This window comes from Pelodiscus sinensis, chromosome 5 (genome assembly GCF_052426305.1).
Source record: "Pelodiscus sinensis isolate ZL-2025 chromosome 5, ASM5242630v1, whole genome shotgun sequence".
Taxonomy (NCBI): Eukaryota; Metazoa; Chordata; order Testudines; family Trionychidae; genus Pelodiscus; species Pelodiscus sinensis.
In genome coordinates this window covers 123,748,087-123,772,867 of record NC_143056.1, presented here as the reverse complement: position 1 = coordinate 123,772,867, position 24,781 = coordinate 123,748,087, and the positions used below count along the sequence as shown (strand labels likewise).

The 24,781-nt window shown below is 49.0% G+C and overlaps 1 protein-coding gene, 1 long non-coding RNA gene and 1 pseudogene across 2 annotated transcripts in view; 1 reads left to right on the top strand and 2 right to left on the bottom strand.

The window, feature by feature from the left end:
* The window catches only part of LOC112547202 (solute carrier family 9 member C1), a 384,240-nt gene that overhangs the window by 46,996 nt on the left and 312,463 nt on the right, over nt 1-24,781 (top strand). Inside the window, exon 4 of the mRNA XM_025188925.3 lies at nt 7,485-7,650. Coding sequence (XP_025044710.1) covers nt 7,485-7,650 — 166 coding nt within the window. The remainder of the gene's footprint in view (nt 1-7,484; nt 7,651-24,781) is intronic.
* Nucleotides 7-877, bottom strand: LOC149524372 (uncharacterized; annotated as a pseudogene).
* On the bottom strand, nt 16,209-20,184 carry LOC142829258 (uncharacterized). Its single transcript, XR_012903695.2, has 3 exons — nt 20,078-20,184; nt 19,551-19,677; nt 16,209-17,283 (listed from the first exon to the last, which is right to left on the bottom strand). It is a non-coding gene; the product is annotated as an uncharacterized LOC142829258 (long non-coding RNA).

Below are 24,781 nucleotides of genomic sequence, written 5' to 3'. Positions count from 1 at the left end.
CTCAGTTCAAGATAGCTTCTGTTGTAAAGAGGACAGGCTCCAAAAACCTGAGGTTTTTGTACCATCCTGATTCTTTGTTCCAAACAAACTAAAGTGGCAGTTAGCAGGTTTGATTAAATAACCTGTGGCAATGACAGTATTTAATAAGCTTTCCAAACACAGTTCAGCATATAGGCCCTGGAGCTTGCAGTTTACATCCTCTGAAGTTCAAGTTACACTTGAAGTTCAAGTGCCACTGGGCTGACGCATCTATGACACAGCCCTCACAGTCCTCCAAAAGCTTTTCCCTAAGACAGTGATTAAGGACAGCATAAACACCAATGCGTACAATTGAGTGCATTACTTTTTTACACTTATGATGTGGCACTGGTTCAGCTAGTTCCTTGCCAAACCTCCTCCTGAATTCTTTATAGCCGTCATCCTCGGCATTCTCTTCAATGATTTCTATTGGTGTTGATCAAAAACAAGGTGGGCCTGGTCGTCTTCCTTGTCTGATGCAGTGCTGTTCTGGGTCTTAGGATCATCTAGAAAGGTATCTTTGAGCTGTCAGAAAGAAATAACATAAGACCCTCTGGTCATTTTTTTACCTTTATTATTAGGCTTACAAAATCCCAGTCAGTTCCTAACCCCCATTATGCCCCAACCTCGCTCATTCATTTACATGTTTGACTTCTTTTCCATTCACCTTGTCCGACTCCTGGGAGCCATGGGCACCTTCCTCCTCCAGGCCGTCTAGCTCATTGGGCTGCCCTCTGAACGGTTGGGTTTGGAGGTCAGATGCTGGTGTATCCAACAGCAGAGGGGGTAAAGGGCCCCTATTCCCCTCTCCCTCCTCCTCCTCCTTAGAACTGTTGTTGATGTGGCATTTTCTCCACATGCGGTGGAGGTCCCTCGGCACCAAAGCAAAGTCCAAACTTCTGGAGGGGTGGAGAAGGAGTCCATGTTTCTGCTCAGCGTTTGCACAATTTCTGAAACTCTGGAATTTCTGGGAGCAAGATGGCCTCTTTTGCGTGGTGCTAGAACTTCTGGGGAAGTGCTATGCTCTGATTGGTAGAGGGTGGCGGGGGAAGCTTTTAGAGGGGTCACATGGCCCACTTCTGGGTGGGTCAACTGGTCCTGGAACTGCCCCCTGATTGGGCAAAGCAGTTCACGGGGCAGCAGTCCAACAGGGGAAAAAGCCTTCCTGATTGTTAGTGAGTGGCGTGACGAGTTCTTAGAGGGGTCACATGATACCCTTTACTTCCAGTCATGTGTCCCTCTTGACCCCAGATGTAATACACACAAGGGCAGGTCTTCCGGTGACAGGGGTGGAGCCTAAAGTGATCAGGGGGTGGGACTAATGTTTGATTGATGGTAGACCCCTTATACTACTGAGAGTGGTAGGTCGTCTAGATACTCCTCACCACATCACTTGGACCCATATTATCACCGACATCACAGGTCAGCGTATTCTCCGCATCACCAATACGGACAACATGCATATCAGCAATCTCCATATTCTGATCGGTCTCCAGCACAGCACACTCCTCCATCGGACACTCAATACGCAGCTGTCAACCAACGCCTCCCTCACAGAGCCTGGTGGCAGTGACCCAACAGTCGAAGCCACAAGATGGTCAATCATCAGAGGCAGATGATCAACAGCCAGAGCTTCCAATAGTGGATCACTCGTCCTCTTCTCCTGACGAGGCAGTGTTCCTGGCGGACAAGTCTCTGCAAGATGAGTTCAAGCTATTTCAGGAGCTTTTTAAGCGTGCGTCACAATCCCGGGAAGTCCAATTGGCAGACGTACAGACCAAGCAATACCGATTTTTGAAGAATCTCCATCCCCAACAGAGCTCCAAGATAGCCATCGCCATTGATGAGGCCATCATGGAGGCTGCTGAGTTCATCTGGCAGACCCCAGCTTCAGTTGATGAAGGGGATGGTTTGATGAGAGAACATGGTCTTGGTAACTAGGGGTATGTCTAGACTACAGGCTTTTGTTGACAGAGGCTTTGTCAACAGATACTGTCGACAAAGCTTCTGTCGACAAAGAGCGTCTAGACTGCATCCAGTTCTGTCGACAAAGCAAGCCGCTTTGTCGACATGAGAGTGTAGACGCAAAGGACAGTGTAGATGCAATAACGCCTTCTGTTGACAGAATTCTGTCGACAAAAAGCGTTATTCCTCGTAGAATGAGGTTTACCACCGTCGACAAAACTGCAGAGTTCTGTTGATGTTATGTCGACAGAACTCGGCGGTAGTATAGACGCAGGTATAGTTTTGTCAACAAAAGTCCACTTTTGTCGACAAAACCCTGTAGTCTGGACACACCCTATTTTGACCATTCGTTATCAGTGGTAAATAGGTCAATGGAGGAATGATAGGAGTTACTATAGAGAACTTTCTGGGTGTCTGCCTGGTGAGTCTTGCCCACATGCTCAGGGTTTAGCTGATCGCCATATTTGGGGTCGGGAAGGAATTTTCCTCCAGGGTAGATTGGCAGAGGCCCTGTAGGTTTTTTGCCTTCCTCTGTAGCATGAGGTACAGATCACAGCTGGAGGATTCTCTGCATCTTGGGGTCTTCAAACTATTTGAAGGCTTCAATATGAGGTATAGGTGAGAGGATTATTCTAGGAGGGAGTGGGTGAGATTTTGTGGCCTTCATTGTGCAGGGGGTCAGACTAGATGATCATAATGGTCCCTTCTGGCCTTCAAGACTATGAGTTGCACCTACTTGCAGGCGAGCAGACAAGAAGTATTTCGTCCCATCCAAGAGTCTGGAGTTTCTCTTCAATCACCTGCAGCTTAACTCTTTAGTAGTTGATGCAGCACAACAATGTGTCAAAACATCCCAATATACGAGTTTGTTGCCGGACTTGAAGAAATTGGCCATATTTGGCAGGAAGGTCTATTCCTCAGCAACCCTTCTCCTGCGCATCGCTAATTATGCTCCTTTGTTATCTAATCACAACTTTGATAACTATGCGAAGATTGCAGAGTTGCTCCAATATCTCCCTGATTCCAAGCGGCCTCTTTTAAAATTGGAGGTAGTAGAGAGTTTTGTGGCAGCTCAAGCAAGTCTTCAGATCACCCTAGATGTGGCGGAGACAGCGGCTCGCACAACCACAACAGCAATTACAAACACATGCTAGTTCCATGATTTTCTTTTGTTGGGATGAGTTAGGAGGAACGGATAAGCTCAAGGAAAGGGAAGAGAGTAAGAGGAATAGGGAAGATGAGTGATGCTGAAGTGAAGAGATTTTGGAGGAGGAGGGCTGGAACAATAGCACAGGATGAGAAAAAAGTTCAGTTAAAACTAGAAAGTTCTCCAAAAACCTAAGGGGGTGCTTTGTTTGCTTCCATCCCAGCTAGCTGGAGTCTCTGGCTGTCCCCTCTTCACTATTGTAAGCAGGGTCAGGGTAAGCTCTACCCTGACACCTAGTGGTGAACTGTGGTGAGTGGTGCAAAGAGACTTCAGGGGCTGATCCCAATTTGCATAGACACACCCACCCCATCTAGTAAGTGCTCACAGCAGCCCAAATGGTCACTTTGGCCAGTGTGGGATCCCCAGTCTCTCTGTTATTGAGGCAGGGGGGATAAAAGTGTTGTTACCCTGATTACGCGAATCAAGGACAATGGAATGGTGGAACTGTTTATGACAGAGGGATTAGCCATAAACTAAGTAGCACTCGCTACACAAGGGGCATGGGTTCCAAACCCAGTCATATTGAGAGAAGCTGGGGACAGGTCCTTGTACTTGGTGGTGGGGCCCTGTCTGAGGGCCTAAACAACACTGATTGCACCCCCTCCTTTCTCCATTGTGGAATATCAGAACTAATTTGGATTCCATTTGGAGTCTAGTTGTGAGCTGCAGCGTTGATTATTTCTCTGTGGGCCAGTGGAGCACTAGCACTGAGGCTCCTCTATTATGAGCTGAACTTGCTGAAGAGCTGAAATCACTGTTGCTGAGGGGAGCCTGGTGCTATGCTGCGGAAGAGCTGAAATCACTATTGCTGTGGGGAGCCTGGCCTAAGCTGCTGAGCTACTAGCAGAGCAGCTTGCAGGGACAACCAGCAAGTGCAGGCGGACAGCAGAGCAGCTGGCGGGGATGACCTGTGGCCGGTAGGAGCGGCAGCAGACAGCCAGTGGAGCAGCTGCAGGAGCAACTAGCTGGCAGAGTGACTCGCGTTGGCGGCGGCAGGTGGCGGCAGAACCCTACGGAGAGGGTATCAATCCCCGCCCCTCCAGGTTGGGATGGTAAAACCCTGCTGGGTGAACTTTTGAACCCTGGGGTGGCACTGACCTGGGGCAGAGACTCTTGGGGTGTTGGACTTTTGGGACTTTGGGGGATTCGTGGCTGGGGGGGGGAGGGTCTTTGCTCATGTTTGGTCTATGAATCCGAGTTGTGGTGTTTTCCCAAGTTAATGCTGATGCCGGTTACCTCATGTTATTAAAGGGTTACCTTATGTTATTAAAGGTTTGCTGCTATACTGAGGCTCTGTGCTTGCGAGAGGGGAAGAATTGCCTCTTTGAGGCACCCAGAGGTGTATGTAAGACTTCCCAGGTCACTGGGTGGGGGCTCGAGCCCTAGATATTGAACCCGGCCCTTGCTGCTATTAACTCAGCCTGGCAGAAGGGTTACATTTACGTGGTAGGGTAAAGGGAAAGATGAACTGGGTTCTAGTGCCCCTCTAGTGTGGAGGGGCTTCTTTCCCTACAACAACCCCCTAGTGCCCCTAGGCTGTGTCAAAATCAGCCGCTTTTCCGGAATAAGCTGCGAGCTGTCTACACTGGCCCTTGAATTTCCGGAAAAACAACGATTCTCTACTGTACAAAATCAGCTACTATTCTGGAAAAACAATTCTGCTCCCGCTCGGGCATAAGTCCTTATTCCGGAACACTGTTCCGGAAAAGGGCCAGTGTAGACAGCCCAGTAGTCTTTTCTGGAAAAAAAACCCCGATCGCAAAAATGGCGATCGGGGCTCTTTTCCGGAAAAGCGCGTCTACATTGGCCACAGACGCTTTTCCGGAAAAAGGGCTTTTCCGGAAAAGCAGCCTGCCAATGTCGACGCTCCTTTTCCGGAAAAACTGAAAACAGAATAGTATTCCGTTTTAAGCATTTCCGGAAATTCATGCCAGTGTAGACACAGCCCTAGAGTGTGATGATATCAAAGTGGGTATACAGACTGCTACATACATACATCAGATTGTAGGCTCAATATTGGTAATTTGCTAGGCTAGTTGTTTTGTGAAAATCCTGCCATAGCATTCAGAAGTTGAAGGTTCTTTACAGTTACATGATTTTTGCTTCAAACCACAATGCAGATGTACTTGTAAGTTTGGTGAAAGAATTAAAACTTTACATTATTTTTTAAAAAAAGACACTTAAGTGACTAAAACATAGTTAAAACAACCCCCAATAACAATTTACTCAACGGGAAGCCTCTCTGAACAGTTAAAACAGCAAGCAGAGTGATAGGAGGTGCCATTTGACGTGGACAGAACAACACTATAAGCAATTCACATTTCAGCCATCCATGCAACCATAACTCTGTCCTTTAGTGATGCCATGAGTTTTTAAAAAAAAGAAAATAATCTATTTTTAAAAATCAGTTAAATTTAATCCAGCACTAAAAATCTGACATTTATGCATGTGTTGTGATTGTATGGTTATTGCAGGGTATCTACTCAAAGACGAATAGATTTTTCACATGCACACTGTATTTTAATTTCTTAACAATTTCTGTTTTTATTGTTTTAATCTTAATTCTGAGTTTTCTCAGGTTTGTAATGCCTATTTTTAGGATAATTATATCTCAATAGTATTTGTACCCTTACATTACTTATATGCACTAACCCTTAATCCAGATTAATGTAGTTTTTATCTGGAAATATAAAATGTAGGGAGTTTAGAGAATAATTTAGTACAGGCAGTCCCCGACTTACGCGGATCCGACTTATGTCGGATCCGCACTTACGAACGGAGCTTTCTCGCCCCGGAAGTCGGGGCGAGAAAGCCCCGTTCGTAAGCTGCTCCGGTGCCCCTGGTCTGCTGGAGACCGTCTCCAGCAGACCAGGGGCACCGGGCGGGTTCCTGCGCTTCTGAGGCTTTGCCAGAGCAAAGCCTCGGAAGCGCGGGAACCGCTGCTGCTGCCACTTGGGTGCCGGTGCCTGTGGTCTGCTGGGGACCGTCCCCAGCAGACCACAGGCACCGGGACCCAAGCGGCAGCAGCGGGCAGGTTCCCGCGCTTCTGAGGCTTTGCCAGAGCAAAGCCTCAGAAGCGCGGGAACCCCCGCTGCTGCCGCATGAGACCCGGTGCCTGTGGTCTGCTGGGGACGGTCCCCAGCAGACCACAGGCACCGGGTCTCATGCGGCAGCAGCGGGGGGCCCCGCGCCTCTGAGGCTTTGCGAGAGCAAAGCCTCAGAGGCGCGGGGAACCGCCGCTGCTGCCGCTCCAGTCTGGGTGCCTGTGGTCTGCTGGGGACGGTCCCCAGCAGACCACAGGCACCCTGACTGAAGCCGCAGCCGCGGGGGGGTCCCGCGCCTCTGAGGCTTTGCCAGAGCAAAGCCTCAGAGGCGCGGGGAACCGCCGCTGCTGCGGCTCTGCTCCCCGTGTCCCTGGTCTGCTGGGGGGGGGGCGCAGCTAGTGTGCCCCCCCCCTGCAGACCAGGCTTTTGTTTTGGACTCTGGGGCAGAGCAGCTGGGGCGCTGCCGATTGGTCCTGCAGCGCCCGTGGGCACTACTGGACCAACCCGGCAGCACCCCAGCTGCTCTGCCCCAGGTCCTGATTCAGCCGCTGCTGGTCAGTTTCAGCAGCCGCTGAATCAGGACGTCTGGGGCAGAGCAGATGGGGTGCTGCTGGGTTGGTCCAGTAGCACCCCAGCTGCTCTGCCCCAGGCGTCCCCAAGTCAGCTTCTGCTGAAACTGACCAGCGCTGACTACAGGAAGCCCGAGGCAGAGTTGCTCTGCCCCGGGCTTCCTGGAATCAGCTGCTGATCAGTTTCAGCAGCAGCTGACTTGGGGACACCTGGGGTTCTTAAGTTGATTCTCTATGTAAGTCAGAACTGGCGGTCAGTTTCAGCAGTGTCTGAATCTGGACGCCAGTTCCGACTTACATACAGATTCAACTTAAGAACAAACCTACAGTCCCTATCTTGTACGTAACCCGGGGACTGCCTGTAACCGTATAACCAGTAAGCATCAGTTTATCAGTTAATGGTGACTCAGATTCCCTGGAAGGTGGCTTTGATGTGACAGGGCAGTGAAATCTCCCTGAGCGGGCAAGAACTGCAGTCTTGCTCCCAGGGAGTTTTTACTGTGGGCTATGCAGTATAAAGCTTAAATAAGCTTTATAGTGCAGAACCTGCAGCATGTAACCACTGAGATTTTCAGCAGTTACATGGTTACCTATTTAACTGAATTTTTAACATCCCTATTTTTGTATAATAAGATCTATTAATATTTTTAAATCTAATACATTTATGAATTGTCTTTACAGATATTGCTACTTTCAGTTCCTGGTTTTTTGCTGAATTGCACTTTAATTGGATGGTTAACTTATAAAATCAATAAGTATGACTGGAACTGGCATGTTAGCATGTTGTTTGGAATCATTCTTAGCGCAACAGATCCTATCCTGTCTGTGGCTTCTGTGAAAAACATTGGTAAGTGTGACGGGGTGTGGTCACAGAAGACCCCTTGAGGCTGCCTCCAGTTTTGCTGTTAAAGCCACTCACACGTTTGCTGCCTTGCTCCCTGAGGCTCCTCACTACCCTGTTGTACTGGGCCAGATCTCCTGGTTTCCCTCAGACAAGGCACAGAGCTGAGGTGACTTTCCCTCTCTCCTCGCCAGAGGAGGGCAATGCAGACAATGAATCACTTCAGCTCTGGGAGAAACCAACCCCCATATGGGATCAAAACTCCAAATAAATCAGTCTTTCACTGAGTGAGAGTTTCACATGTTGAAAGCTCATTCAGGTAAGCACTCTTTCACAATTAAATGAAGATATGCACACAGTTTCCCCCATGTAACAATTACTTACACTGGACTTGATAGCAAATAAAAGTAATTTTATTAAGTATAAACAGTAGGATTTAAGTGGTTGCAAGTGAAAACAGGCAGACTAAAGTAAGTTACAGAATTAAAACTCATAGTTCTAATACACAAAAGCTTATTGCAAACCTACCCTAAAACTGTTCTTATTTCAGTCAAGCCATCAAGTCAAAGAAGATCTTTCATTCTGACCTGGGTCCTGGTTATCCTTCTGGGTGTGACATGCCAGCCAAAGAGAGAGAGAAATAGCTTTCCAACTGAAATAGAGTTCCTTTTGGGCCGAAACCCTTTGTTTCTACACCCCTGCACCTTCAATGGAAAATTACCTGATTAAACTTGTATACCAGTTGTGACGGACTAGGCCAGGTCTGGGCACTGCTGAGGGCATCCGATCAGGGTGAATTGCTCAACACTAGGGCTCCTTACAGCTCCTGACTGAAGGCCTTTCCCAAATAGGCCACAAACCAGACACACTGAACACTTCAGCTGCCAATCCGGCCAGCAGAAAGCCTCACAAGCAAAAACCCCTCAGACACTCCAGCTCTCCCTGTGCTATAATCAGCCCTGGGCCTAACACACAGGTGAAGGGTTATAGAACCCAATCTCACCTACCCTGAATGGGTTTTCCCGGTCCCAAAAGACCAGCCACAGTTCCGTGTCAATTTACACTTTGGAACTTACCCACAAGATCACGCTGGGCCAGTCCTTTAGAATCTAAAATCCAAAGGTTTATTGGTAAAAGAAATAAGGTAGAGAGTAAGGTTGTTTAAGAAAATACATTACATGTTGATGTAAAGATATTGATATAAAGATAATGATCAAAAGCGTCTGGGAAATCTACCCCTAAGGAGAGAAAAGCCAAGAGATTGGGTTTTGTTGGAAAGAAAATGTACTTCTCCACATCTGTAAAGATCAAGATAGCATGACTTGATAATTTGCTTTCTAAATATGATTATCTGCAGTGATAGGCTAGACTACCATAGTTGAAGGACAAGTTACCCTTAAAGAGTGGAGATGAGTTTAAAACTATTTGTGAAGGATGGCTTATTTCTAAAACATCTCTTCATGTTGCTTTAGTTGCAGCTGTTTCCAGTGCTTGTTCAATGGATGCGGGTATCATGATACTTAGTGTGACTATCTCTCTCAGATTTTAGCAACAGAAGTGCTTGCAGCTATTGATTTTCCATTTGGTCAGACTCTATTCAGTGCAAGGACTGATGGATCTCTGCATTCATTTAAAAAAATATTGAGATCCATGCTCTTATCACTGGCTTTATACAGTCCTTCTTTTGGTAAGAAACAGTTTCATCCTTTATTTTCATTCTTCAAATATAGGAAACTCAATATCCTTTTTTCGTATTCGGAACACCACAGGGCTTTCAAACAATCTAGAAAGAGACCTGGGTATCAGAGGAATTCAACTTTAGTACTGTCTGTCTTAACTACTCCATCAAGTCGGACATACAGCCAAATTTGATAAAACAACAAGGAGTTCTGTGGCATCTTAAAGATTAATAGATTTATTTGAGCATAATCTTTCATGGGTAAAAACCACTTTGTCAGATGCATAGATTGACATTACATTTAATGGTCAAGGATCTTGGACAAATTCCCAAGGATTGATACCCTTTGACTCAACTGTTTCTTCTTGTTTTATTTTGTAGAGGCTTGGATGGCAGTCACTGCAGATAAATGCATGCTTCCAGAAATTAGGGATAGTTATGTTAATCAATTTCAATTCCTGCCTCCTACTACCCTTCTTCTAATTAATTTACAGTTTACCACATCATTAATATACAATGCTATTTCACAATTTTTATCTTTTATTTCTTCTTTGGGTGATGTCCTCATGGGTACTCCTTGCAAGGTGTAGGGATGTCCAGGAGCAATGGAGTGGAGCTTTTTCCAGTAGTGTCTGCGAGCCGCACATGCAAGTAACCCTTAAGTCCATAATACCAGTCTTAGACAACGGAGATTGGTTTGCGACCCTCGACCTTCAGGATGCCTACTTCTACATCACCAGCCATCCAGCACACAGACAATTTCTTCATTTTACAGAAGGCGGGGAACATTTCCAGTATTGGGTGCTTCCCTTCGGCCTTTCATCTGCTCCCAGGGTATTCTCAAAACCCTTGCAGTAGTGGCAGCTCATTTGTGTTGAAGGGGCATTATAATTTTCCCCTACCTCAATGATTGCCTTATAAAAGGCTGCTCCTTGGCGGAGACACAACGTATGATAACAATTGCCAGACAGACTTTCAATTCTCTCAGCCTAGTTGTCAACGAACAGAAGTCCACGATCGAACCCTCTCAAACATTGGACTTCATAGGCGCTCAACTCAACTCTACTGCAGCAGGAGCCTACTTACCCATCCAGAGGTTCGAGTCCATCCAAGATCTACTTTCTGTGCTGATCACCAGCCCTACTGTCTCAATACTCACCTACAGTTTATGGGGAATATGACTGCAACTTACGTAGTCCGTCACGCAAGACTGCACTTCTGCTGCCTTCAGCACTGGCTGGTGTCAGTGTATACCCCTGCAAGACACTACGTCCTCAGAACAGTGGCCCCTCCCCCCAATGTTCGCACATCCCTCAAATGGTGGACAGATCCACGCAACCTATTGGCAGGTATTCCATTCCACTGGCCTCAGCCTCCGGCCCAGATTACCGCAGATGCCTCCCTCATCAGTTAAGGTGCCCATATGAACAGCATGTCTGTGGAGGGTCAGTGGTCATCAGGAGAGACAGCCTTCCACATAAAATTTCTCGAGCTCAGGGCAGTCTTCAATGCCTGCAGACATTTCCAGGACTACGTCCATGGTGCAACTATCAGAATACTCACCGACGATATTGCCACAATGTATTACATAAATCACCAAGGCATATCACGGTCTTGATCCCTCTGTGCAGAGGCAGTCTGCCTCTGGAATTGATGAATTTGCAACAAGATAACTTTAATAGCATCCTACTTACCTGGCACCAACAATGCTGTTGCAGACTCTCTGAGCAGACATTTTGCACCTGATTATGAGTGGGAAATCCACTCCGACATACTTCAATGTATCTTTCTTCATTGGGGTTTCCCCTTAAGTGATGGGACCTCTTCGCCACCTACAGGAATGCAAAATGCCAATATTATTGCTCCAGGGCAGGCATCAGTTGGGGATCTCTAGGGGATGTCTTTCTGCTAAGTTGGGGGGAGAAAAGGGTTCTCTCCTGCATGTATTTCCCCCTGTCATGCTTACACAGACGGAGCCAAGCTGATCCTCATAACCCCCACCTGGGCACGCCAACCGTGGTTCCCCTTCCTCCACCAAATGTCTGTTGCTGCCATACGCACTTCCCAGCCTACCAGGCTTGCTGACTCAGGACTGTGGTTTCCTCTTGCACTTGCACCTCCAGGCCCTACACCTAACCACCTGGCTCCTAGATGGATCTGCACATCCGAGGATCTCTGCTCGGAGCAAGTCAAAGATGTCCTGATGTACAGCAGGAGGGACACCAACTTGAGCTACTTACCTCTCCAAATGGCAGAGGTTTGCTTCTTGGTGTTCTGCTAACTGGATCGATCCACATGCATCACCTCTGCACCAGATCCTCTGCACCAGATCCCACATTCTTTACCTGAAGCAAACGGGTCTGGCCATTCTTTCCTTGAAAGTATATGTCTCCGCAATTACCACCTTTCACCATTCAATAGACGGCACTTTGGTGTTTGCTCACCATACTATGAAGAGTTTCCTAAAAGGGTTGACAAACCTTAACCTGCCTCACAGACCCCCACCTCTGCCCTGGAACCTGGACCTAGAGCTAGACACTCTTATTTGACATCCCTTCAAGCCTTGGCCACTATGTTGCTTCAGATGTCGAAGTTGAAGATAGTCTTCCTGCTTGCTATTACATCTGCTTGCAGAGTCAGTGAGTTTGTGACCCTGATGTCAGTACCTCCGTACACCATCTTCAACAAGGATGGTGTGGTATTATGACCTCATCTAGCCTTTATCCCCAAAGTCTGCTCTGAATTCCATATTAACGGGCCGATCATACTCCCTTCCATTCACCCTAAACAACACATCTTATCATGGAAGGTGATCCTCTACAGTCTTGACGTGCGCCGGGTGCTCGCCTTTTACATTGATAGGACTGAGATTGGCACAAAACAGACCGTTTGATAGTCTCTCTCATGTATCGATCCAAGGGCAAGACTTTGTCTTCCCAGCATATCACTAAGCTCATAGTTTCATGCATCACTATTTGCTACTCCACCTTCAATAGACCACTTCTGCCCCAACCAAAGGCTCATTCTACAAGAGCTGTGGCCACATCCATGGCCTCTTTATGAGCATTTGTCGGGCAGCTATATGGTCATCCAATGCCATTTTCATAAAGCAGTATGGAATTGTGCAGTGTTTGGCTGCAGATTCCTCGTTGGCTTTGGCAGTACTTTTAACTTCAAGCAAACCTTGATTCTGGAGCCCACCATGTAGATATTTCTGAGTACTGCTACACAGTCACCTACAGTGGAGCGCCCACGGGGACACCACTTGAAGAAGAGGAAGTTACTCACCTTGGTGCAGTAACGACGGTTCTTCAAGAGGTGTGTCACCGTGGGTGCTCCACTACCCTCCCTGCTCCGGAATCTTGTTCAGTAAATTTCTCATTTCAGATACTCGACCAGGTGAGAGGAACTGGCGGGAGCCGGACTCCGTGCATGAAGCAAAGGGCATGAATATTGTGAGATGCTGCGGTCTGGCTGACTATGGCTATGGAAAGTCTCCGATCTGCAGTGCCAGGATGGGCCCGACACCTACAGTGGAACACCCACAGGGGAACACATCTTGAAGAACTGTCGTTACTGCACCAAGGTTAGTAACTTCCTCTTCTCCTCAGCTTCTTGTGAGGGAGAGCGAAAAACCCTCCGGTTGTGCTTTGCCGCCACATTTTGACACTTTACTCCATCCTGGGCTTTTTTTAAGAGGTTTTTTTTTCTGTCAGCCTCTCACGGAGTCCCCACTTTGGCAGGCGCCCACCAGTATGCCATTGCTAGCCCAGCCGCTCCCTCCATTTAAAAAAAAAAGAGAAGAAAAGCAGAAAAACAAGAATTTTTAATAACACATAGCCTTAACAGCAGTAAGAGTCACAGGAACAACCTCAGTAGAATGCTCGCTAAGACCCTGACAGATGGCGCAATGCCGGGATCATCTGGTTTTAAAAAATATCAGTCATGCCAGGAGCCAATGCCGGTTTCAGATAAAACATGTGGACTGTATCTGTTGCCTGTACGCTAAAAATGCGAGCTCTGCTGCTCTCTCACAGCAAGAGCAAGAAAAGACCGGGAGCTCCGGCTCCACATGATTTTATTTGCCATGATGCAGCCTGAAGGCTCCCAAGCCTTTCTACCAGAATCACAGCCTGCAAGAAAGAGAGCTGCCTCACCATCAGCCCACGAACAGGCTAAAAAGGGATCATCCCCATCTAAGTCCCTGCCCCCAACTCCATTCTTCCGAGTGCCTGAAGGGGACAAGATGAGCACCCCTGGCACTGGGGAAGCAAATGCTCGAATCGACACTGCGACCTCCAACTCGCGCTCAACTTTGGTGTCAAAAAGATCATCATTGGCACTGGAGAGCTCTTCCTGGCGCTTACATGCTGGTACCAGCATTACTAAGAGATGTAGTACCGAGACCCGTGCCGAAAATAGTTAAACAGCCCTCTCATAAAGGACTGGCTTTGGACACGAGCCTATCACTCCCCAGCTTGATGCAGCCCCCCATTGAGGCTTTCGGTCAATCTTAGCATGATGCAGGGACAGACGGTAGAGGACCGCTTTCACCCTCCTCTCTAGAGGGGCTTCCCTGATGCAGCCCTCCTCAAGGCTCTCTCCATGTTATCCCTGATCTCCTGTACTGTCAGAACAGTGTTCACGTCGTTCCACATCAACGAACCTATAGTGCTGCCAGCATTCTTTCCGAAGCCTCACACATTCCTCAGGGATGCTACGCTCCACACAGTAGACCTACAAGCAGCACTGGCCTTCTATATAAACAGAATATGATCATTCCGTACATTTTTGTGCTTATTCATATCCATCGCACCTCACTCAAAGGGCATATCTGTCTCAATGCGACGTATTTCCAAATGGGTATGAATCTGCCTACTACATTACCATGCCCTCTGCTAAAAGCCTTTGCCAACTCCACCAAAGGTGCACTCTGCCTGTGCAGCTGCAACCTCTATGACCTTCCTTACCAATGTACTACTTAGACATCTACAGGACAGTCACCTGGTCCTCAGACCATGATTTCACTAAGCATTATGACATTATGCCACAATTGGTGGCCAATTGAGCACTGGTTAACTACGGCGCTATCTATTGCCTCTAAGCAGTGACTCCGGTTCCCACCATCCTGTTGGACACTGCTTGTTAGTCACCTTGCATGGAGCATCCACGGGGACATCACCGGAAGAAGAAAAGGGATTTACTTACCTCGTACAGTAATGACTGTTCTTCGAGGTGTATTCCTTGGGTGCGCCACGACATTCCCTTCCTCCCCTCTATTCAGAATCCTAAATACTTGAATGGAGAAGAGAAACTGAAGGGAGGAGGGCTTGAGCTGCTCGCACAAGGCGCCAAGCTGAGCACTGAACTCGCAGACACTGCTGGAAAAAGCTCCACTCCATGATTCTGGGACGTCCCTACACCTTGTGTGGAACATCCATGGGGACACACACCTTGAAGAAAAGTTGTTACTGTATTAGGTGAGTAACTCCCTGTTCTGTTTTGAGCACTGCATACTCTTCAATACCTGTAATCCAGTTATGACTTCTGTTTTACCATGTTTCTGCTATCCCTATAGTATCTGAAGTTTCAGAGGGATGGGTTTTAGTCTGTAATTTTAAAAACGAGTAGTCCTGTGGCACCTTAGACACTAACAGAAATATACATAGGATTATGAGCTGCTTCTTCGAGGAGTATCCCTGTGGGCGCTCCACCTTTAGGTGCACCAGCACCGCTGCACCCACCTGTCTGAGATTCTTGGTAGCAGTATCCCCCTGGCTGGCTCAGGCGCGAGATGCCTGGAGCGTGTGATGTGCGTGTATGGCCAGCTGGTTCCTCAGTTCTTCTCTGACCACCGCCAGCTTTGGTCACAGCTCAGCAGTTGCCATCACACGCTCATCTTTCTTTATTTAGCCTATTTTGATTACTCCCTTTCAACAATTTTTCTTATTATTGACATTATGAAGAAAAAAACCCAACCTGAGCTTTCTGTCAGGCAGTGTTATTCGCTAGTGGCTGCCCTTTTTTTAGTGTATTACTCGGGACATGCCTGACTTGCCTGGGTTAAAATGGCTGTTTAGACTGTGGTCTATCCATATGTGTAGCAGACTGTGGTCTGTCCTGTATCTGTTGTGTCTGCTGCCTGGGCCAAGATCACGATACACAGTGCTGTCAGCATTGCAGGAAATTGACTAAGAACACAAGGAGAGCCAGACAGCTTCAACTCCACATTTTACAAATGGAGAAATCATTGAAACCTCCCTCAGATTCTTCCCCAAATTCGATTCTCGGGCATAGTCCATCAAGGGCAGACTCTGGTGAAAGGGCTATTCTAGCTACAAGCCCAAACACCAAGGGAAAGTCTCCCTCAATGAGGAGGTCTCACACTTCCTCGGGGTCTTCATCCCCGATGAGGAGACTGATAAGCACAAAAGCTGATACACCACCAAGGGGAGCAGTTAAAAACTCTTGTGTCGGCTACCATAAAAGCTGGGAGCACAAGCAGAGGGCTTGCCCCTCCTCAGAGAGCTGGACAGCGAGGACAATTGATCAAGCCGCCACTCCAGCAACGGCTAAGAGCTAAGGCCAGTTGCAAAAAAGCGGATGCTGGCAACACCACATTCCATGCCAGCACCATCAGCTGCACGTACACCGCCCACTGAGCAGCTGGCACTGGCTAAGCATGCTTCCGGTGCCTTACACGTTACCAGCACCAGCCCCTTACAGCTCTGTGCTACCGACGGCTCTGCCTTCTTTCTTACCACAGTTCACTACAGCAGCAGAGTTGTCAGTAGCTTCAATGCCAGGAACCCTACTTTTTGGCACCAATGGCACCCAGACCAGCTCAAAATTTTCTTTTTCAGATACTTCTGCAGCTATGTAAGCACAGTTTAGTGACTTGGAGGAGGAAGACTTACCTCAAGCTCAAGTGTCCAAGACATCCTCACCTAAACTGATGCAGCCCCGACAGTGGCAACAGCATTAGGTACTGCCACTCATGCCTCCAAATTGGGACCCATGGGCTCCGTTCAGACAGCAGCCCCCTCCCCAACCAGGGCGCCAATACCACTCGTCTACTCTCGCTAGACAGATCTGAATTTTCCGAAGGTGAAGATGATGTGGATGCTGCAGAAGTGGAGCAACCTTCCCACCACCCCCTTCCTACACACTATTCTCCATCCTCCTCAGCAGACACAATAATGCTCCCATCACTCATGAGTTCGGGGGACAATTTTAAGGCCTTTCAAGACCTGTTTTAATAGGGTAACCAACAAACTGGAAATATCCCTTTCCACTCCTCCTGACACAAAGCACAAGATAACTAATATTCTTCATGCCTCGGTGCAAACGAGGCCTTCAATACCCATGAATGAGGCATTGATAGATCCAGCTAAGGTCCTCTGAAAGACCCCGGGGACAATCCCACCTACATCAAAGGCTTGACGTCGCTCCAAAGGGTGCGGAATTTCTATTCACTCACCCCTTGCCAAACTCTCTAGTGGTAGAGGCGGCAAACCAGAGGGGTAAGCAGCAGACTATGCAATCAACTCTATATGACAAGGAATGGAAGAGGCTCGATGCCATTGGCCAGGGATCATACTCCTCTGCCTGTCTTCAGCTCCGCATCGCCAACTAAGTGGTGCTTCTTTCCAAATACACGCACCACATCTTTGACCAACTGTCGACTTCTATTGAAATTATACCAGACAACAGAAGAGAGCAATGCAAAGCTTTGATGAAGGATAGTTCTTCGTCGAGTAGTGTCCCCGAGGGTGCTCCACTCGAGGTGCTGGGTCCGTCCCGGCGCCGCAAAACGGAGAAACTTCCACAGCAGTAGCCCTGCCGGCCCGCGCATGCGCTCCTGTTGCCTCGCGCCGTTACAGCTGAGCGCGGGCCGGCTCGTCAGTTTCCTTCAACCGTCCGTGGCTGCAGACGGACCTAGGACGCGCTCCCTCTCCGGCCTGAGGAGAAAAGGGAATTTCATTTAGAAATTTGTTTGCCACTTGGCAGTTTATAGTTAGGATAGTTCTTAGTAGTTTTTACTTAGTTAGTTAATTAGTCTCAAGTTCCTTGTTTCTGTCCTAGTTTATTTTTTTGCAGTAGCCTTTCAAAAAAAAAAAAAACCAGAAAAAGAGAGAGAAAAGGAAAGAATAGACAAAATGCCTAGTTTCAAGAAATGTTCCCAGTGCCAGGAGGCCATGCCGGACTCAGATGGGCATTTGCGCTGCGTTAAATGCCTAGGGGACGGGCACATTCCTATGAAGTTTCCTCACTGTATGAAACTGACAGCCCGCGCTTGGCGCGATAGAGAAATGAGGCTGAGGGTGATTTTAATCAATAAAGCCCTCCAGTCTGATGCGACCACGTCTACTCCCACTACCTCGGGAGTTCACTTGTCCCGTTCACCTCAGAAGGACCTCCGCAATGCCGAGCCACAGCCCAGGACCGTACGGGACAGACCAGGTACCTCTGGCTCTTTGCCGAGGCACCTGTCAGAGAAGCCGAGCAAGAGCCGCAGTGCCTCAGCTCCGACTTCGGTCGGATCAAAAGGCCCGATGTGGGCTCCCTGTAAGGGACCGCGGGCAGACTCGGCACCGACAAAGGCTCCAACGGTCAGGCCACAAACAGCAATGGCGGCTCCGGCACCGGCTGATACTGCGCATGCGCAGTCAATGACAATTCCGCCGGCACCCGTGCCCACGGAGCCAGCTGATGAGACCTTGCTCCCTGCGGTGCCGCAAGCAACAGCACCGACTCAGGCACCGCAAGCGCCCAGCAGCACCGTGCAGCACTCTGCACCGCAGCCTCTTCCGGCATCGGCACAGCTGTTAACTCCCGCGGCACCGCTGATTCAACCCCAGGGCAGCCATGTGACCGGGACTACACCACTTCAGACGGCACCGTCTTCTCCTGCAGATTGTTCGATGCTGAATGAGGTGCCCTTCAAGTCAAGACGCGTGCGGACCCCTTCACTCACGCCTGAAAGGGCACGGTTCTCTCCGGGACCATGATCACCAGCTTCAATCTGCTCTGGGAATCATCGTGCTTCTCGTTATGTCTCCACTAGAGATCGATATCATAGATCGCCACAGCGATCACCGTCGTACCATCACTATCGCTACCATGACCAGCGACGCTACTCCTATTATTCTCGTTCACCATCTCGTTTTTCTGACAGATCTATATCACCGAGGTCTTCGAGACATTCGAGATATTCACGTCGATGCGAGGAGTCTAGAGCCTACACTCCTAGACGGTCCCTGACTCTCAGTCGGAGATGTGACCGTCATTATGATGACCCTTGGTGTCCTCATAACACGCGATATCCAAGATCACGATCTCCGCAAACCACACACCCAGCGTCTCCACCTCGTGCACCTTCGCCGGCGAGTCCATCAGTGCCTGTGGAAGGCACGATGCCAGTTCCTAGTCAGGACACGTATGAAAACAACTACACTCCAAATAGGGAACCACAGACCCCTGACTCTCCGGCCAACCAGTCATCTCCGGACGATGCTGTCTTTCCTGGTGAACAACCCCCCACAGAAGATCACAAACAGTTTCAGGAGCTCTTTGCCAGAGTGGCACAATCTCAGGGTATCCAGGTTACAGATGTACAGCAAAAGCAACATCCCTTGCTGAAGAACTTGCAGTCCTCACAAAAATCAAAGCTGGCTCTACCCTTCGATGAGGCTATCCTGGAAATCGCAAATGATATATGGCAGACCCCCGCCACTTCTTTACCGACTAACAAGAGAGCGGACAAGAAATACTTTATAAATCAAAAAGGGATGGACTTTTTGTTTACCCATCCCCAGCCAAATTCCCTGGTTATGGACGCCGCCCAGCAAAGATCAAAGACAGCCCAAAATAAAAATACGGCAAGTGATAAAGAGGCTAAACGCCTGGACATTTTGGGTAGAAAAGTGTATTCTTCTGCCACTTCAGTTCTCCGGATGTGCAATTACGCCGCCCCACTTGCCAATCACGACTTCGATAACTACTCTGTTAGTCCCTCTTCTAGAGCACCTACCAGACTCAAAACGCCAGATCTTGAGGGCAGTAATACAAGAGGGCTACACAACAGCCAGACCAGCGCTTCAGATCGCCCTAGACACGGCTGATGCAGTAGCTAGAGCCACGGCCACTGCGATAGTTATGTGTCGCGGGTCGTGGCTGCACCAAGCAGCTGCCCCGAGGGAGTTATTAAGCAAAGTGGAAGACTTACCTTTCGATCGTCAGTCTCTCTTCGCCCAGTCCACTGATCAGGTGTTCCACTCGGGCAAGGACTCCCGTACAACTCTTAGAACGCTTGGCATGTACACGCCTCCGTATAAACGTAAGAGGTATACGCCCTACAACAAACAGAGATCCTTCTCTTACGCAACATTCCGTCCTAAGTCATATGAACAACAGAGACCAAGACAACGCCAGCAAAAGCAAAGACAGCAACCTGGCAAGACTTCCGGTCAACAGCAGGTCCGGCAACAGGTTTGATGGGTCAGTCGAGGGACTGCGTGCAACTCCTTTGTCGGGAGCGTCACACAATCAGGTAGCCTTATTCCATCATCGGCTGAGGCCTTATCAACATCGCTGGTCTCTGATCTCCACCGATCGATGGGTCAACGACATAGTTGTTTCAGGATATGCCATCCCTTTCAACTCCATTCCCTCCCATTTCCCACCCTCCCCGTCCCTTTTCAGGGACCCCTCTCACGAGTCTCTGCTACAGCAAGAGGTGTCCCGACTACTTACTATAGGAGCCGTGGAGAGGGTACCCATTCAATTTCGGGGGAGAGGTTTCTATTCCACGTACTTCCTCAACCAGAAGAAGTCAGGGGGTTGGAGGCCTATCCTGGACCTGTGTCGACTCAACCGCTACCCGAGAAAACAAAAATTCAAAATGGTCACTTTAGCTTCTATCATCCCGGCTCTCCACAAAGGGGATTGGTTTGCGTCCCTCGACTTACAGGACGCCTATTTCCACATAACCATTCACCCGGCCCACAGGTGATTCCTTCGTTTCATAGTGGGCGCGGAACACTACCAATACCGAGTGTTACCCTTCGGTCTGTCAGCAGCACCACGGGTGTTTTCCAAAACCCTAGCAGTGGTAGCTGCCTACCTCCGACGCTTCAATATCGCGATTTTCCCGTACTCGACGATTACTTATTAAAGGCCCCGACTCGCGAGGAGGCTACGTGGGCAGTGACCACCACCACAGCCGTATTCGAGGCTCTGGGCCTCATAATCAATGTCGGCAAATCGTCCTTGGCACCAAGTCAAGACTTGGAGTTTATCGGCGCGAGACTCGATGCACTGAGTGCGAGAGTATACTTGCCTGCAACAAGATTCCAGATGATTCGGGACTTGGTACGTACGGTCTCAATTGCTCCCAGATCCAGCATACTGACTTACCTGAAACTGCTCTCACATATGGCTGCCACCACATATGTGGTGGCACATGCGAGACTTCACCTACGCAGCCTCCAGCATTGGCTGTTCAAAGTCTACACACCGGGGGTACACGCTGTGAGCAAGACCGTGTCCATTCCCAGACAGGTCAGGACTTCACTAATATGGTGGGACAACCCGCAAAATTTGTTATCAGGGGTCCCTTTCCACGCACAAAGACCCATAGTGCAGATCACAACAGATGCTTCTCTGATCAGTTGGGGCGCACATCTGCAGCAACATCGAGTTCAGGGAATCTGGTCGGCACAGGAGTCGCTCCTACACATGAATCTCCTCGAGCTCCGAGCTGTATCCAATGCATGCAGGCACTTCCTTCAGAGGATCCGAGGTCATGCAGTCCACATCCTCACCAACAATATATTCACGGTGTACTATATCAACAGACAAGGCGGGGCCCGTTCACGATCCCTGTGCGCGGAGGCGATACGACTGTGGAACTGGGCGATCCACCACAATATAAGCCTTACCGCATCGTACCTCCCAGGCAAAGACAATACCATCGCCGATGCCCTGAGCAGACACTTCCTTCCTCAGCACGAGTGGGAGTTACACAACGAGGTGGCCCACGGTCTCTTCCATCTCTGGGGGTTCCCGAGTATAGACCTCTTTGCCACTCGTCACAACAAGAAGTGTCATCATTACTGCTCACGGGCAGGTACCGGCAAGAATTCCCTGGGGGACACTCTTCTGCTCAATTGGGGATCTCACCAACTCCTCTATGCGTTTCCGCCTCTTCCTCTCATTCCGAGGGCACTGGAGAAGATAGCGACAGAGGGTGCAACAGTGATTTTCATAGCACCCTTTTGGCCTCGGCAGACTTGGCTGACACAATTGTCCAGAATGTCGGTCGCTCAGCCACAACGACTTCCACCGATGCCCAACTTACTGTCTCAGCAGCACGGGTCGATGCTACATCCGAGCATCGATCGCATGCATCTTACGGCATGGCTCCTAACTGGTTTCAGCCACCGGAAATGACTTGCTCTCAGCAAGTGAAACATGTGCTTATGAATAGCAGACGCCATAGCACTTGCAAGGCCTACACCTACAAATGGCACTGGTTCCAAGCGTGGTGTCTGGGAAGGGACTTTGACCCTCTTTCTTTACCGGTGCAGCATACTTTGGACTACATCTTCCATCTGAAGACGGAGGGCTTAGCAAATGCTTCGTTGAAAGTGCACTTTGCAGCAATCTCGGCCTTCCGCCTGCACATCGATGGACATTCGCTATTTGCTCACGCGTTAGTTAAGAGGTTCCTAAAGGGACTTGATAACCTATATCCGGCCTTCACAACCCCTCCGGAACCGTGGGACTTATCTTTGGTCCTGGACGCATTAACTCGTCCCCTCTTTGAACCATTAGCAACTTGCGACCTGCGCATGCTCACAATGAAAGTGTCATTCCTTCTGGCAATCACGTTAGCACGTCGGGTTAGTGAGTTGGCAGCCCTTTCAGCCGATCCACCATACACTTTATTTTCTGAGCAAGGGGTTCTGCTTCGCGTTCACCCTCCCTTCCTTCCAAAGATAAATTTTCCCTTCCATGTAAACGAGCCCATAATTCTGCCAACATTCTATCCGAAACCTCATTCCTCGCCAGAAGATTCACGTCTACATACCCTCGATGTTAGACGAGCACTGGCCTTCTACCTGCATAGAACACGCGCTTTCAGAAAGTCTCGGCACCTTTTTATAGCTACGGCGGAGCGCTCCAAGGGTCAACAGCTCTCCGCACAACGTATTTCCAATCTGATCACCTCCTGTATCTCGCGTTGTTATGCCCTACGACACAAACCCTTACCAGGACGACCTCGCGCTCATTCCACCAGAGGCATGGCCGCATCTACTGCGTACCTTCGAGGGGTACCATTACAGGACATATGCCGTGCAGCAACCTCGTCATCCTCGCTCACCTTTGCCAAGCACTATGCTCTTGCGAACATATTGAGGAATGATTCAACGGTGGCGCAAGCAGTCTTGGCCACAGCACAGAGACCATAAGTCCGAAGCACGCCGATAGTGCTTGACCACTGCTCTGTACTCACCTCGAGTGGAGCACCCTCGGGGACACTACTCGACGAAGAAGAGAGAGTTACTCACCCTGTGCAGTAACGTCTGTTCTTCAAGATGTGTGTCCCCGTGGGTGCTCCATGACCCACCCTCCTCCCTGCTTCGGAGCTTCTGTTTATCTCTTTCAGATGCTTCCGGTTGGGAGGAAACTGACGAGCCGGCCCACGCTCAGCTGTAACGGCGCGAGGCAACAGGAGCGCATGCGCGGGCCGGCAGGGCTACTGCTGTGGAAGTTTCTCCGTTTTGCGGCGCCGGGACGGACCCAGCACCTCGAGTGGAGCACCCACGGGGGGACACATCTCGAAGAACAGACGGTACTGCACAGGGTGAGTAACTCTCTCTTCTTTGATCTCTAGAATTGCACTTCAGTCTGCCCTTGATTCTGCAGATACAGCTTCTAGTTCTCCGGCATCTGCAGTGGTGATGAGGCGCATGTCCTGGCTCCAACTGTCAGGTTTTCCTAAGGAAGTCCAGAGCACAGTCGAGGACCTCCTGTTTGAGATGTCCTGACTCTTTCCAGACACCATGAATATGACTCTTCACTCCCTGAAAGATTTCCAAGTCATTCTGCGCACACTTGGCATCCAACCTCCTGCCAATTGAAGAAAGCAGAATAGACGATTTACATATAGATACAGACTGAAGCCCTTCAACCATAGTAGACAATACAACAATAGATGGTATTCGAGACAACCCAGACGTAGACAATCTTCGGAGCAACACCTCACCTAACAAGCTCCAGCACTTCAGTCATTTTGAAATCTTGGTCGAGGGTTGGACAACTCCCAGACATTCAGGGCGGCAATCCAAGCCTTATACCACATTTGGCTCCAGACTAGTAGCATTCTGTCATGCTTGGCGATCCATTATGACCAGCAAATGGGTTCTGGAGATCATCATCACAGGTTAAGTAATCCCCTTTGCCTCCACCCCCCACCCACAACCCCCATCGCCGTCCCTCTTCAGGGTCCTTTCTCACGAAACTGTCTCCTGCAATTGGGAGCCATAGATAAGGTGCCCCTTGAGCACAGAGGAAGAGGTTTTTATTCTCACTACTTCCTCACAACCAAGAAATCAGGGTTGGAAACCTATACTAGATCTCAGGAGACTGTCTCTGTTATCAATGCTTCAAAATGGTGACCCTCACCACAGTCATACCTGCCCTCGAGAAAGGAGATTGGCTGTCCCTCCTCGACCTTCAGGATGCTTACTTCCACATTACAATACACCCCTCACACAGACAGATTCACAGTGACGAACCAATATTTCCAATACAGAGTTCTACCTTTCAGCCTATCGACCGTCCCAAGGGTATTCTCAATTGTGCTAGCAGTGATTGCTGCTCACCTCAGAACAAGAGGAATCACAATTTTTCCCTTTTTCAATGGTTGCCTCATAAAGGGACAGTCCCCTTTACCATATGCAGCAGGCAGTGACATTTACCAGGACATTATTTGACAGACTCGGGCTATGCATAAACCTGGCAAAGTGCGTCTTGGTCCCAACACAGACACTAGACTTCATAGGGGCACACCTGGACTGCAAAATATCGATAGCCTCTCTTCCACAGCACAGATTCACAGCAATTCAAGACTTGGTGCATCTGTCACAGTTCAGCCCCTGTATAACCGCCAGGCAGTGCCTGTGCTGCCTCGGTCACATGGCAGCCGCCAACTTCATAGTGCCTTGTGCACGCCTGCATATGGGACCAATGCAGACTTGGGTCAGGACAGTGTACAGGCCACATGTACACCTATTGAACAAATCTCTCAACATGCCAAGCAGCAGAAAAATTTCTCTTACCTGGTAGACACAAATAGACAATGTATGCAGAGGGGTCCCCTTTCAAGCCAAACCTCCAATACTTACTATTACCACAGATGTCTTATTAACAGGTTGGGGGGCTCATTTGCAG